This window comes from Centruroides vittatus, unplaced genomic scaffold (assembly GCF_030686945.1).
Source record: "Centruroides vittatus isolate TY-2023 unplaced genomic scaffold, ASM3068694v2 contig_377, whole genome shotgun sequence".
In the NCBI taxonomy this organism is placed as follows: Eukaryota; Metazoa; Arthropoda; class Arachnida; order Scorpiones; family Buthidae; genus Centruroides; species Centruroides vittatus.
In genome coordinates, this window is record NW_027122198.1 from 613,250 (window position 1) to 630,533 (window position 17,284).

The following is a 17,284-nucleotide window of genomic DNA, read 5'->3' on the forward strand; positions in this document are numbered from 1 at the left end:
GAATCATTTAGAAGCTCTCTGATACAAATTTTGATAGGAAATTATAAATCTTGTTGTAAACTTAAAAGTACACATAATAAGGCCAGATTAACTTGGCCAATTTCATAGATACCAAGTAATTTGGAATAAAGGTAGGCAGTTAAACTGTCTTCTTGTATTAAATTTAATAATTAATTTAATTTTATAAATTAAGACTAACAATTTAGACTATTCCAGAAGAAAAATCAATGAAATTAATTAGATAAGTTCTAATCCAATGTCAAATGATAAGATCCGAATTAACTCCTTAGAACATTTTGGCAATTTTGTCTCTTGATTTTTCTTTTAGAATCTTCATAATAGGATTTTTATCATTATATATCATAGTACATTTAAATTTTGGTTCTGTACTTTTCACATTATCATTGACTTAAACTAACAAAGAACTTTTGTTTTTCTCCTATCATATTTTGATTCAAATTATAAACATTGTCTTTTAGTCGAGGAAACAAGACTAATATCAGTTTAAATGTTGCTTACTCATTATATCAAGAAACGAAAACTTAATAAAAGCCATTGAAATTTAATGGAGTAAAAATTAAAATACATTTTCAGAGAAACAAGTTAATTGGTCAGAATTAGAATTTCTGTCTCCAAAACTTTCGACAAATTTCAATGCATTTCCCGACTGGAGGCATAAAACTTTTATCAAGTTAAATTTACAAATCAAACAGAGAAGTATAAAATTGATTATAGTTTTTCATTTCAATAAAATGAATACTGTATCAGACACAGTAATTGCTTAAGAATCCATTTCAGTCGGAGTCGACAGATATACTGGTCCTTGTGCTGCTCAAGTACAGTGAATGCTTTGGGTTGCCGATAGCAGGCCCGAGAGTCGCTCTATAGCAGGAAGAAGTTTATCTATTTGGTTAGTAGGTAGTTTTCCCATTTTCAAGTATTTTTGTAACTTTTTTCTACTGTTCTGTCAAAAAAAATCTTATTTGTAATTATTAATACATTTTTTAATTTTATAGCATGAAAGAAAAAAAGTGTATTTGGTTTATAAAAAAAATTAATAATAAGATAATTTTAAATTACAGATAATTAAATCGAAAATAGAGATCTGTTTAAAACTGTTAAAACTAATAGCTCTACATTTGAGATCTTGTCTTGAAAATTGTTGAAACTAATAAGCTCTTTTATAATGTTTAAAACTGTTATATTGCTACATATTGTGAATGAAAGTTTTGTACATAATGTTCTTATACAACATATCTGTTTAATAAAATAGATAATGGTAAAATAAGTAAATAAATTTGCGTTTTACTGTTTTGTTTTACTACATATGTATGACAATATAATTAGGAAAACCATAGCTTATCCTCTGATACATTTAAATAGCCATAGAAATCTAATTCAGATAATAAATTATTTAAAAAATGGTTTGTCTTTAACTTTAACACTATATAACGTGTGCTATACAATTTCATTCGATTTAGTATAGTGATAAATAGTATTTGGGATGAAATAGTTTTGTATTTTTGACATGAGAAATTACATTTCTTATGACACTCACATTGGACTCTACATAGTTTGGTAATTTTTATAATATTCTGCACTATCAAAAGTAGAATATGAATGAAGATTTATTGACAGCTTACTACGGCTTATTATTTGTATAGATTTAAAATATCACTACAGTGGCTTACTTGTAGTTTCCATGTCATCACTATTACTGTCCATATCTAATAATATTGTTTGAACTCTTGCCATCCTACATTTACCTATTTTATTTGTCAACCTCTAACTCATCATCCTCTAATCATCTCTAAGTTATTATGTCTGTAAATATGTTGAATATGTTGTCTAAATAGTTGGAATTTCCTCTTTTAACTTTAACAGTCTATATTTGAAATCCAAGAACTAAATCTACTGACTTAATCTCCCTCTCTAAGCTCTGCCTAATTTTTTTGGTTCAACTTTAATCTCTATCTCATTAATAAACACAATATAAATTGTGAATAATATCTATCATAGCTCTTTTCTCACTGAAAACTATAATAATTTACCTAGTACTGATAAATAAATAAAAAGATATGGACTTAACCTTGATAAACTCCAAAGCTATCCTAAATCTCTTTTTTTGTAACACTTTAAATGTATCCTATCTTAACACATGGTTTAACATTTCTATACATTTCCATAATTAGATTACATAATTCTTGTCATTCCCTTTTCTTCCTAATTTAGAGAGTTCTTGGGAATCCCAAAGACATTCCATATTAATATCGTATATATAGATTTGACTATAAATTTTTGATTATGTTTTTCCCCCTTAACAAAAACTCCCAAAAATATTTTAAAATGAATGCAAATTGTAAGCAACAAACAAACAGTCTAATCAATTTAAAGTCTAAAATTGTGAAAGGGACAGTTAATAGAAACATAAATATTAATGACATTTACAAATAAATAATGTTCAAAACTGGATAAAAATAGTATTTATATGTAGTCCTTTACAAAAGACAAAAGAAATATCTGAGTTAAAAATGAGAAAATTTCATATATTAAAAGAATTTTGAATGTTTACAGCTGACGCTCCCTATGCTTCAGCCAAACTTCGGACAACATGCGATCGAAGTGCTTGAAGTGGCAGAAATATTTATTAAACTAGTTAGTAGCATTAGGGCTATTGGCAACACAAGGACAAGTATACTGTATCTATTGACTCTGCTTCAGTTACATTAGAGCACATTACATACCTTTCTTGAAAATTTTCATCTTTGTGTTTTATCAAACAGTTTATTTACGATAAATATAACCATTAAAAATTTACATTCATATTTTCTTCAACAAATTCGTTAATTCCATTAAATATAACATTATTTGTTATTTTATACGTTAGTTTATGCTTCTTTTAAATACAATATAATAATATCATTATACGGGGTGTTCTGCTCAAAAGTACCCAATTTGATTTGGCTATAAAAAATTAACAGTTAAAGATATAAGTTCACCAAAGATTTTATGAGAGAGAAAATTTCACCACATTTCTATATGTGCTCTAGCAGTCACGGTGACAACGTTGAGGTGGACAATTTCCTGCTAAGTACACTGTGGCATGTCCCATATCGTTGGCGATGGCCGCCATGCTGCGCCTAGGGATTGCAATCCAGCAGTGTTTTGAATCCAGCTGGATTTTTGCTGGATTGAAATCATCTCAGCTGGATCCAGCACGGATCCAACGTGGATGTATTTTTGGTGCAATAAAGTGTTATCTGTCTATCTATCTATCCTGCAATTTATGGTTTTTATTAAAAAAAACATTTTTAAAAAATACTTAAGAAGCTTTTATTATTTAGACTGGTCACTATAAATCAGTAAAACTTCTTACACATTTAAGTAGTAAACTTAACTTTGGTTTGGTTTAACACTTGAGATAGAGATAATTAACTTTAAATGTTTAGTTAGATTATAATTATAATGAAATCTTTAAGTTAAATAATAGCAAAAGTAATTCTACTGATTAATTTATATTAATATATTATAATAATGTAAGAACAGATAATCAGTGGCTAAGTGGCTATCAGTCTTACCAGTTTTCATATATAGGCTCTACATATTAGTCTGTAGTTATTTATAAGTATATAAAACTATGTACTGGAAGTAGAATAAGTTAAATAAACTACACCTTTATCAATCTAGCAAAATTTAATAAAATAATAACGTTTTCAATTGTTTTTAACGATCTTTCTTGGTTACAAAAAAAATAGAACATTAAATATAGAACATAAAATGTGTTCGGAATAAATATAAAAATTAACGGAAAACGTCCAAACGGACAAAATATAGATAAATAAACAAAATAAATAGCGGAAAAAATATATACAGAGTGTTTTTTTTTAAACTGATGGTACTCAGAAACATCTGTAGAGCAATCCACCCCTACCGGCAAATTTGGGTACTACTTTTTTCTTCGCGGAATCTCTTTCCCATGTCGTTCTTAGTCACTCTCCCAAATTTGGCAACAGTCCGGCTGTTAGATTGTTCTACAGATGTCTCTGAGTACCGTCAGTTAAAAAAAAAAAAACACCCCGTATATAAGATCCAATGAAACCAGCATTGTCCGTTAATAACATTAATTAATGTAAAAGGATCTCCACATGGTATACAATGAGTCCGCATCTCTATGGTTTATATATACCCGTTGTTGAATTCCGATCCTCTTTCTTTTTATCGTTTCTTAAAAGTTTGAAAACAGTGGGATTACGTCGGTATACAATACGAAAATTATCAGACCTGGCAGTACATTTATGTATCTTGTTTTAAAAAAATGGGATGTAATTAAGCACTATTATTTTTATATTATTCCAAACACATTTTATATTCTATAGTTAATGTTGTATTTTTTTGTAACTGTGGAAGATCGTTAAAAGCGATTGAATACGTTATTATTTTATTAAATTTTGCTGGATTGATTAAGGTATAGTTTATTTATAAGTAATTTAATTATTAGTGTTAGTAAAGTAGTGAGTAAGTAATTAGTAGCAGTCTAGTAGTTAGCAAAGCGGCAACGCGACGACGTAGACTTTTGCGCAATTATTTAGAAAGTTAATTGATTATTTGCGGATCTGCGTTGGATCCAGCAGGCCGAAGAATGCACTGGATCCAGCTGGATTGCTGGATGAAGGATCCAGCAATTGCAATCCCTAGATGTGCACCGAAGCTCTTTTGTGTAACCCACAAAGAAATCTAAGGGGGTCAGATTGGGAGATCTTGGCAGCCACACTATTGGGCATAATTGAACCTTGACCTGCACTTTCTTCCATTGCCAAGCCATGACTGGATGATAATGCTCGCTGTTTGACTTCTACACCATCTTGCAGTGTGAAAAAAATCTCTATAAAACTTAATTTGTTTTCTCACCAGATGCTACTTGTTGCCTTTATATATCTTAAACCATCCATTTTTTATGAAAAAAATTAAAATTGGATACTTTCCAGCAGAACATCCTGTACAATTAATGACTATACACCAGTGCATTGAAACAGCCACAAGTAACATATTAATTAATTGTACCGGCATCTTTTGTCAACTGTGATGGTTACATTTAGGGCAATAAATGTTAGCACTAGCATTTCAATTTCAACTTTTTCTCTTCTACTATGTTGTTGGCAGTAGAAAGCATCATTTTTTTCATATATGTAATACTATAACTTAGTAGACAAAAAGCATTTGATGTATTTATATATCAAATGCTTTTTGTCTGTATTTTAGATAATCAATTAAACCAACAAGACTGATCTTATAAACAGACTAGATATGAAAATCTGTTGTTGGTTGTTTGAACAAATTTTTAATTGACTTACTTTTTTTTGTTTTAAAATAGAATATAATGTGATTGGTGATAAAAATCTTAAATAATAATATAAAAGTAATTTGTAATACTTTTTTTATAATCTTGGTTCTTGATAGGAATTGCATTATTTCAAAACTAAAGTTAGAAAAATCATGGCTGACAAGAGATACTTTTCCCTGTAATTACTACCTCTGAGTTAGTTTGTTCACAGAATTATCCTTTGGAGTAGTCTTTGTTAAACATAAATATTTTGTTTGCATTTTATGATGTATGTACTTTTTATTATATGTAATTACTAATAAATATTGTATTTTATTTACATATGCCCTAACTTTTTACTTTGTATACATTCTAAGTAAAATTTGTTATAATGAAAGATTTTATTTAAAAAAAAAATTGCATTTAATTTATTGCATAAATTTATTAAAATAGCAATACAATGTATTAAAAGTAAAATATAATTAAGAAATAATTTTTATAATTGGAATTGTATAATACTGGGAATTCCTGGGAACCTGAAAAATGTTTCAAATTCCAGGAATTGAAAAATAGCTGAGACTCAGAAATTCTAGTCATGATCAAGTCCTTGAAATCTAGAAATGAAAATTAAGACGAATTTAAATATTTTGGCATAAGCAGGATAGTGAGAGTGGAAAACAAATTGCGTAAAAAAGCTGGATATGAATTTCTCTGGATCATTTATTAATAGTAATAATTATTTCTGGCAAAGCTACAAAACTTCTGCTGATATTAAAAACCCTCAAAACTTGTTACATTGACTCTACAGGCACTATAATTTCACATCTTCCAATTTTGAACTGGACATATAAAGTGTGTAATGTTACATATAATTTTTTTAATTTTATTACATCAAAACTGTTTCATTCTTAACACCTGAAGATGTGAATAAGTTTTGGATAATAACCCTGTATTTATATGAACCCATAAACACTAAGTTTTGGCTCTGTGAAGGACAAATACACACTATTGACATTGTTTCAGTTCACCCATTTCTGTGATTAACATAATATATTAATGATAAAATGTTTAGTTTTCAATCTTAAATTACTCTGACCTTTTGAATCAATTATTATACTAGTAAGAATTATAGTTTTAAAGCTTTCATATAGTAATATAACGACAAAAAGCAAATCACCAATCGTGCATCTGTTACTATTGTCTTGGACATTTTATCCATCAAAAGAGGGTAATAATATTGGAAATTCTTACCAATGATAACATATTATAAAATCAATTTTGCTGGATTATTGAATTTTTTACTAAAAAATAGTAAAAGGATGTAGAATTTAAAACATTTTGTATTAATATTAAATGGTTTTCTTTTTTAATATGAATTGTTCAAAAAATTATTTTATAATTATGAATCTTTGCTTTATAATTTTTAAACTAGAAATTAAAATTCAATTCTGCTTTATTTATTTTTTGTTTCAGCAAATACTTTTTAAATTTGATATTAATTGATCTTTAAATACTAACCACATTATTTAATTCAGTTTAGAATTATTGTCATTAACATTTTTAAAACACTGATTAATTGACCTCAGACTGAATTACTCTGACCTTTTGAATCAATTATAATACTATTAAGAATTACAACTTTAAAACTTTTATACCATTTTATTCTGTTTACGAGTTAGTTTTAACAATCTCTTGTAGTAGTGATTTAATTTTAATTAAATAACTAATTTAAAAATTCATTTATTAATTATATATCATCATTATCAAAAAATATTTTTATTTTGGACAGCTGTTGTTCATCCTGCTTACCATTAATTTTTTTTATAGATTAGTTATTTATAAATATGAATTTATAAAAGAAACAACTAATTTATAATAAATTATTTTAAAAAATTTCAATTAAAAGTTGAAAGAGAAGAATAAAAAATAATATACTTTCTTGAGATTCTATCAATAATGGATAGCCGACTTCATTTTTAAAACAATATGAAAGTTCTGGTAAATTCTTATATTTTGGTGTTCCTAAAATTATAAAATAAATAATAAAATTACTTTTTAAAGTAATTATTATTTTTTATATATTAAATAATATTTTAAATATCTTAATATATATTGATGATGCATAAAAACTATTATGTAAAGAAAATAGATTTCATTCCTTAAAAAATTTATATACTCAAAATTATAATTTCTTAAATAATATTTTTGTTTTAAAAGAAAAACTTTTAAATTCTAAAGATGATGCATTATAAAAAGGACTTTAGTTTGCAAAATATTATTGAAAACTGCAAAATTTGGCATTCATATGTAAATCAATGACAGTCAATTAACATTTTAATGATGATGAAGATGAATATCACTATTGATAATTTACTAGTAATTCTGCAAATAGAGCACATAAGCCAATGTCAATCAGTCAGTGAAAAACCTGAAAACTGGGTGGTGGTGATTATTTATTATTTTGTGTATATACTTTTTAAGAGTGTATGTCCTAAGGGCCAATTATTTTCTATGTTTATAGCATTAAACTTGTTTTTAATATATATTAAATACTATTAATCTTTATATACTGAAATTTATATTTTAAAATTTTGTAATCCAATTTATTCAATTGCAAGTACTATTTACTTTGTCATATACTAATGTATAAATGAAATTACATAATTAAATGTCTGCTTCTTCATGTCAAAATGAATCATCTCAAGAACTTTTATCGGATATATTTTGATTTATAAAGACTGAAGAAATTGTAGCGATTCAGGTTATAAATGTAAGAGAAATTTAATTTCATAACTTACTAGAATCTGGCATATGAATAATATAATCTTCTAACTGAATATGCATATTATATTGCCCATTACTTGTGTTACATTCTTGATTGACACTGCCTGTAAATTAAATAAAAATAATTAAACTTATTAACTGGGCAAAAATATAAAATATAAAATGTTAAATATTTAACAACAAATTTTGGATGTTAAATAATAAGAAAAATGTATCACTTAAATTTAGCACCAAATTTATAAGATAAACTATACTATAATTAGAAAATATAAAAAGTATATTTTTCATAAGAAAAGCACTAAAGAAATAATTTCAAATATGAACTTATCTATTGAAATGTTTTTACTGAGTTCTATTAATAAATGTTAGTCTTTTAAAAATACTGTACATTACATTATTCAATACATTGTATTAATAACCTTAAAATGTATTGTTATATAAAAATATTGTTATAAATCTAGTCATATGGTTAGAATGGTTCTTTAGGTTAGTTCCTAACAGAGAAATAAAATAACTTGTATATGCAACTTCTATTCAATATTAGGAAAGATTATTATGTTTCATACATCTATAACTAGATATTACAGTTATTATTAATTTATAAATGTACATGTATACATTATAATTAGGTGCATTGCAATCAATTTGATATGAATATTAGCAGAAATATGGTTACTTATCATTACTAACTTTAATGAATTATAAATATTTTGTGAATGCCAAAATTTTAATTTCTAAACTTATGAAAAGGCTTTTAAATTCAGATAATTTTGACTGAAATGCTGAAATTTAAACAATTCGATTTATGACCATCAGCAATAATGACTATCATAGTGAATACATTCAATCAATTTTTGTGATTTTCAACCATATGGTTGGAGGTACGTACATATCCAGATGTTATTAAGTGTAGTTCTATAATTTCAAAAGTAGCTTTAAAAATCTAATTATCAAAGATTTAAAGTGAAATATTAGTGTTGGTATTAATACCGGTAATAATAATATATCTGGCTTTAGTTTAGAAACTAAGCTAGACATTATAAAAAGAACAGAAAAGTGAGAAAGGGGTGGACAAAGCTTGCCATTATAACACAAACTGATTAAAGTAATAACACAATTATAAAAGACAAAGAAAGAATTGTGGTGGTTGTAAACAGTCTTCATAATTCATTCTTTGTTTTTTATAATTCTTTACAATTCTTCTATTACAATTTTTTCTTTATCTCATGTAGAACCAGCAGAGCCATCAAGAGCTTATATAGGGCCAGGGGTAGGATGGGCCCTTCAGTTTTTTTTTTTTTTTTTGAACAGATGAAATACTATATGTAAAATGTTTCTTTATTAGTAAAAGGCACACTTAAAGATTTTATTTTCTGTTAGTAATAATAACAAATAACAAAAGACAACAGCCATACACTACATGTTTAGCCAGCAGAAGAAGAGGAGAAGATAAGTAGGATGAGGAGATAGAAAGAATCCTTCTGAATGGCATATGTAAGGTTAATACTTTCTGTACATTTAATGTTGGCATGCAGTTTTTAGGCTGTGAGGCCATGAATCTAAAAGAAAACCTGAATTATAGCATACACCAATAAGTAGTGCAGCTACATATGAGCCAGACAGAGTAAATATTAAGGCTTAAAACTAATACTAAAATTAATACAGAACCTAAGCTAGTAATCCCTATAGGAAACAGAATAATATAACTGAAACAACCAGAAGAAACAGCTAAAAAACTGATAACTTATATCTAACTTAACTAAGTTAAAATTAACTTATAGCTATCTTAAATATAACTTATTACTATATTAAAACTAGTTAAACTAACTTATTACTAAACAAGGATGCTGACAAGGAAAACTCAAACAGATAAGACTATACCATGACAAAAGACCTATGAACAATTTTTTTTTATGAGATGACAAAAGACAACAAAATGAAACAATGGAATTAAGACAAAACAGAACCCAAGTGACAATAAAGCTACAGTATTACAAAAAGTATAACTGGAAATAAACTAAGCAAGAAAGAAAACCTGTGTGCTGTATGTGCCATGAGAGAAAGAAACTGCAAAAGCCTTGCTGAGGGATATGATTGAAAGTACATAAGTGATGGTACATTGTACTTGTCTGGATGAATTGCTGTGGCATGTATGGCCAGTTGTATCCTTCCAAAATTGCTGCTTTCATTAAACCATTCCTAATGTTAGTGTACTTGTACCTATCACAGTGAAAAATTAAGTACATTGGTATTTGTTCCTCATGCAGCCCACATTCATAGCATGGGCTATCCCCATGATTGAACCCATGCAGATATTGCTTGAAATTGCCATGACTAATAAGAAACTAAGTGAGGGTAAAGCTGGGGTAAAAGTGTGGAAGGGTCACAATTGTACAATTGTGTCAACCCTAGGGATAAAAGTGTAAGCAAGCCTACCTGTAGTGTTGCAATCCCAGCTGTCTTGTCACTCTTACCATTCTCTGGCAAAGAGAATGGTAGTTTGTTTTTTGATGTGCATATCAATATAAGAAGTAGGAATATAACTGAAAGTGCTAACGATTGTAGATTTAGCAGTCACTGACTGTCTTGCCATTTGGCAAGACAGTCAGCAGCCTTGTTTCCAAGGACCCATTGAAAAGCTACTTTAATGTTGTTATTTAAGTGACCAGAATAAGATGTATGAGGTTAATGTGGCATTCAGATCTGGCTATTCTGTGTAAAGCTACCCTACTATCTGAGAATAGCTTTGTACACTATGTGGTAATGTACAAAGTGTCTTTTGTTCTGTCTATGCCTAATGTAGATCAAGCTCATATAAATAGCTAATGTTTCTACCTGAGTAATTGAACAGTGTGGACCTAATTTGAAAAATGCTTGTGTATGCTCATGGCCTAAATCAGAGTAAACAACTAATGCAGCACTCACCACTTCACCCATTTTGGAGCCATCAGTGTAAATCTTGAACATGGGGTGAGCATTTGGATCATCAAAGTAAGCATCAGGGAACAAGCTGATTTAAGGGGTGGTGGTTGTAATTAGGGAAGGTTCTTTTATCTATCCTGAATTTTTTTAAGTCAGTAAGCAAAACTAGACTAAGGGATATCTTGCCTTTCTTAAAAATTTGGCAACATCCAAGTTGCTATAATCTTGTCAGGGCAAGTTGGGGAGACTCTCCTTCCAAAGGATCCTCTTAATTTCTAAATCCATCGGGGTCAAATAAATCTGACATCATCAATAAAGCATTTGTGGATGTAGTCCTATATGCCTTGCCAGATGCAGAGAGCAGAAATTCTCTAGATAGATAGCAATTTTTTCTGTGTATTTTGGTGGCCATATGATCCCAAACCTGTATGACAAAACAGGAGGGCAGGTTTAATAGCCTCCTTGTAAATGAGTTTAGTAGCACTGGGACTCAGACCCCAAGTGTTCCTGGAAATTCTAGCAAGTCAATCCTAAACATCTAAAGAATTTAGAGCTCAGTGGAATTAACAGTCATATGCTGCACAAGGCAGAAGTACTTGGAACAGTGTATATTTTATTTAAATGCGTCTACGCATTCTAGTCCTCAGAGATAGACCTAGAGGTCAAATGCAGCCAATAATACCTAATGCAGTGTGAGGAAACTAAGTGACTAAGAAAAATAGTTTGTTGAATATTTGTGAAGAAATTTGGGAATAATTTAAAAACCTAGCTACTTTTATCAGCATAAAGGAAAAAGTCAACAAAGTTGGTTTTCATCAGTGAGTATTCCTATATATTTAAAAGTGATTTCATATTTGAACTTATTAGTATATTGGTCTAAATTGTTATTGGTATTGTTGCAGTGGGGATGGTATATATTGTTTTCAAGACATTGACAGATTTGATGTAGAAAAAAAAATAATAACAACAAAAATTAAATCTATAAAGGTATGGTTTTTATTCGATTATGACAATGTGACACATGGGAGATCTGTTGAGGGTGAATGCCTCCTGGGAGGTCTTTTATGGGAAACTAACCCTTATTTACATATTACTAATGTGAAGAAAATCTGGAAAACTCTATATGGCCAGCTCATTGGCAAGGTGTGAATCCATGAGACTACCAGTGTTCGGTGGTTTTAGCCACTTGCCCACTGGTGGGCCCATAGGTCTATAAAGCCTTTGACTTCAAGTATGAATATTGTGGATAAATTATCATCATTATAACTGATACAAATAAAATTAATCTGAAAAAGAAAAATATGTACAAAAAGGTATTATTTTACAATAACAGTGCTTAAGAATTTAACAATTAACTTTTTAAAACTGATTTTCATAACTGTTTTTAACTTTCTTCAATTGAATTCTTCATTCAAACCAATTTATATACTGAACATGTTTAGTGACTTGAAAACTTACTATGTACAAAATTATTCACATATAGTATGACCAGAAGGATATCTGTGTAAATTATTTATTGAACTTTTGTTACATTTGTTTATTCCTAAGATTAAAAAAATTAATTTTATAATTCTTACCATATATTGCAAGAAACTTTGTTGTTACTTTTAAACATTTTAAATTGACAATAACATTAGGGCATAAGGAGTGTTCATAAGACATTTCATATAGATCCTTCTTTTGCCATCCATTAGGCATTTGGAAATTCATAGCATTTTTTGGTACATCCTATAAAAAATTTACAATGTATTTTAGTATATTTCTAGAAAATTTATTTTTTAAATTAAAAAACAATTGCTTTGTTTGGAGTTCTAATAAAAGTTAACACTATAATTGCAACAAAATTTATTAAAATATATCAAATATGCTTATAATTATCAGAAACTTTCCAATCATGAAATAATTTAATATAATATATTGATATAGATAATGACAAGAAAGTTAAAACAGTTTACTATATCCAGTATTTACATTTGCTACAAGTCACTACAGATCATAAATAACTGCAGTTTATTTTATTATTTTAAAAATTGTTAAAAATCTAAATTTATATTTTTTCATTTTACAAATAAAAAAAATATTTTAAATAAATGGTAATTTGAATTTGAAACAATAAGTTTATAATAAATTCATGTAAAAAATGATATTAAAGTTAATATAGTATATTTCAACATGGTAATCAAATGAAAAGCTTGCTTACAAGGAATTTCATATAGATTCTATAGTAAATAGATGTTCAAGATTTAAGTATTTCTCATAATGCATAGCAGAGTAATAATAAATACAACTAACTCACATAACTGCTAAGTTTAATCTTCATATGTTTTTGTTTGATCATTTTATTAGTATTTTTGTTAAATCGATGTAATAAAAGACACAAAAGTAAGGCCACGTCCTGTCAAAAACTGACGACACTTTTTACTTTTATGGTAAAAAGAAACTAAAGCTTCCTTTAACCTTATCTTGATTTTCTCACACCATCTGGCCAATTAACACATCAGATCATACCGTCAGATGATGCCAATCTCAAAGTATGATTGGAGGAATTTACTGATAAAAAGGGAAATTCCCACTATTTGAGGCAGTTCACGGGAAGAAGGAACATGCCATAGAACCTGCCATCAACTTAGCCACAGAGGGCCATAGATAACAGCCCAGGTCTCTATCGACCAGACTGAATAGCCAGAGGCATTATTGTTTTTAACCATTCCGCAGAGACTGACAGATATATCTGTCAAGGGCAATCATGTGGCAGTTGTGAATGACTGCGAATTTTGTGGATATCGCCAAAAACCAAAAACATCCACAAAAGAATTTTGTGGATATTGCCAAACCAAAATTCTTTTGTGTATATCACCTATATAGTCGCTACATAGCGAGATAGGGCATGAAATCTTACCCTATCTGGTGTCAGCATCTTGACTAGATCGAGATTTTACGATGTTGATCTCAACCATCCTTTTAGGCCATCCACAAAACCACAAAATTCTTTTGTGGATATCGCCAAAAACTACCACAAAAAAAATTCACATAAAAAAGGAATTATGTGACAATAAAAAAAGACTACTTTACTAGACATAACTGTTTACAAAATATTTTTCCAAAATGGTAATGGGAAAAAACATATGGAAAAATACTTTAAAAATTTCCCACATTTATTCTCCACTACATAGGGATAGCACCATAACTGTCTAACCCACTGCAGAAAGGTTAACATATGTAAACTCTATCTCATTCCGATGTGTAGTCATTCATTTCATTTTTGTTTGTATTTAGTCTTTCTCTTTATACTTTATATAGATATATATATTAAATTATATGAGTATTATAAATGCCCCTGTTGACTCATTTTATTAAATGGACTCCTATCGAACTTACCTGCGACTTCCCTCCCCACTCGCATTTAAGCCTTCCTTTTTAAAATGGTAATTTCATAGCAAGATAGGGCATGAAATCTTACCCTATCTGGTGTCAGCATCTTGACTAGATCGAGATTTTATGATGTTGATCTCAACCATCCTTTTAGGCCATCCACAGGCAACATGGGCAAGTCTCGCAGACTTGTAGCCAATTAAGTGGTAGATATAATATACCGTATTTTACGGACTATAAGACGCACCTTAATTTTTAAGCAATTTTTTTAAAAAATACCTATAAGATGCACCTGAATTTTGGAGGCAATTTTTCAAAGAAAAAAGTGCGTCTTATAGTCTGTAAAATACGGTACTTCTGCTCCCGGTTCCTCACACAAAATTTATGAATTCTTTTACATTCAAAAATAAGTTACTAACATAATAGTCTGTTTAAATGTTGTATATGTTTGAATCTTAACAAATTAAATAACATAAATAAAATATAACTTTTTTGATTCTCAAATTAATTTTAATTATTGGCACTTTATAAAATTAATATTCTTAAATTTTCAAATAAAAAAATGTCTATATTAGTAAGCATTTTATGTTTGTCTAATTATAGTCTCATTTAAGAAACGTACTTTATTGGAGTTACAAATATTACAATTTCTAAAGCACTTTGAAATTGATAAACTTATATTTATTATTCTAATAAAAAAGTTACTTGTAAATTTGTATAAAAATTCAATATATATATTTTTTTGAGTTTAATTATACAGAGTGTATCAACATTCACTTACTATTTTGATTTGTAAAATACTCACATGACCTCTGAGTGGGAATGATGCAACAAACCTGTTCAGCAGGAGATGCCATTTCAGTAAGCATGCAGTGTTGGTCAGCTGCACATTGCATGTTTGTTACTGAGACATTTTTCAAAAATGACAAGTCAGTTGTTCTGTTACAGTGACTATATAGGTGACACTTCAATATTGAAAGACATGGGAAAGTACCTGATCATCACACCATCATGAACTGGATGAAAAAGTTTCACACTATGGCTTCTGCATTAGACAACCAGAAGAGCATGTGAAATCTGTATGAACACCAGAGAACATTGAGCATGTGAAGAATGGGCCACGTTTTTTTATGTAGCGCTCGAGAAGTGCTTTACAATGAACACTCTGAAACCCATTTCTAAATGCAGCGCTGTAATGTAGCAAACTGTTTCTAAACGTTTGCAGCAAGAGGTTGCTGCAGCAAAGATAAAGCAGCTTTTACGTCTGCTACACATATAAAGCAAAATAGATGCTTGTGTGTATAATATGATATTATGCTGCGAAAATAAAAAAGTCAAAATGACTATTGATAAAAATATTATGGAAATATTAAGAAGGATTAAATTTTATAAAATGACTCTGAAAGTTATCTGAAGAATAAGAAAATACTATATTTTAAATATAATTATATATCTCCTATCTCTTTACTTTGTTTACATTTTTGGAAAAGTAAATGCTCAATTCTTTATATCTCTTTATTTAAATATTGTAGTTCTTTAACAAAGCACTACTTTTGTAACTGGAATTAAAGGATAGATTATGGCAACCATGTTTTGCTTGAATGGAAAGCATTTCTAAACTATGATGCAGCAACGTGTAGCGATAGCTGCTTGTGACGTCATTTTCGCTACACTCTCGCTGCATAAACATGGCCATGCTGTCAATCAAAGCCTAAAACATTTCACATGAAAACATGCATCAGCTCTTAATTTGTCAAAGAGCTCAGTGTGTCAGGGTTTGCATTCAGCCTATCATACATACAAAATCCAGTTTATGAGAATGATGGAAAATGTAGTCAATCGAGCGTGTGAGTGTATGAACCTGAATGAATAGCATTCCAAGTAGAGACATTTTCAAGAAATAATATTGTTTTTTGTGCTGTAACAACATGGCAAGTCTGTATCCCTCCATTATCACTATTGTCAATAAATATGATCAATAATTGAACACACGGTGTATTTCAAAATGTATGTGAATGCTGGTACAGTACATCTTGTTGTTTTATTCTACAGATCTATGAAATTCTTTTTATTCAAGTCTTTCAAATAAATTTTTATTAATAAATGTTTTAATTTGATTATATGTCACAATTTAATTACTACATTACATTTTGTGCTTCCTTTATTTGTAATTTTATAAATTTATATTGCACATATCTGAAATAAGATGCATGAATGAAAATTTTGTGCTGCATCTTGAAACTATCAAACATGTTTTTCCTTTATATTAATAAACGATTTTGTACAGTATATTCTGATTTAATTTAATTAATTTTAAAATTAATCATCTCTTATATAAGAAAAGTTGAATCATATATGTACTGTATATACTATATATCTCATAAGTAAAAATTGTATTATTTACACAACTTTTCTTATAATCATATTATGACAACTGTTAGAGTGCTGTTGTTAAATCATTATAAAGTTTAAGGAAAAGTAAAATTTATTCCTAAAATATAATTTATTCCTTTTTAAGATTCATTGGAAATTACAATTTATATTTAGGGGAATATTTTCATATTACTGAAACTCTTACTTTTGGAATGAATCCTAATTCAAACATGAGGACATGCAGAACAACAACGATTGCATCATTTGGTTCAGTAATTTCATTCTTTGTATATAATAATTCTAATACTTCTGGGAGAGGAATGTCATTATTTATTACATCACAACAAAATTCAGGTCTGTAAATATATATAAATAATAATAATAATTTATTAACCTGTAATAAATAAATAAATTTATTTATTTATTATATAATATATAATAATAATGAATATATATGAAATGGTATAGAAATTCAACAGATTTCTGATTAATTGAGAGAACAAATCACCTGAA

The 17,284-nt window shown here is 28.4% G+C and overlaps 1 protein-coding gene across 4 annotated transcripts in view; it reads right to left on the reverse strand.

Annotated features, from left to right (window-relative positions):
- The window catches only part of LOC136975657 (F-box only protein 7-like), a 32,214-nt gene that overhangs the window by 2,540 nt on the left and 12,390 nt on the right, over positions 1 to 17,284 (reverse strand). For 3 of the 4 annotated variants that reach the window (XM_067270758.1, XM_067270755.1, XM_067270757.1), the window contains exons 3-6: positions 16,977 to 17,127; positions 12,604 to 12,754; positions 8,119 to 8,208; positions 7,256 to 7,342 (exon numbers count right to left, since the gene is read on the reverse strand). In XM_067270758.1, coding sequence (XP_067126859.1) covers positions 7,256 to 7,342; positions 8,119 to 8,208; positions 12,604 to 12,754; positions 16,977 to 17,127 — 479 coding nt within the window. The remainder of the gene's footprint in view (positions 1 to 7,255; positions 7,343 to 8,118; positions 8,209 to 12,603; positions 12,755 to 16,976; positions 17,128 to 17,284) is intronic. The other variant, XM_067270759.1, reaches the window with a different exon arrangement.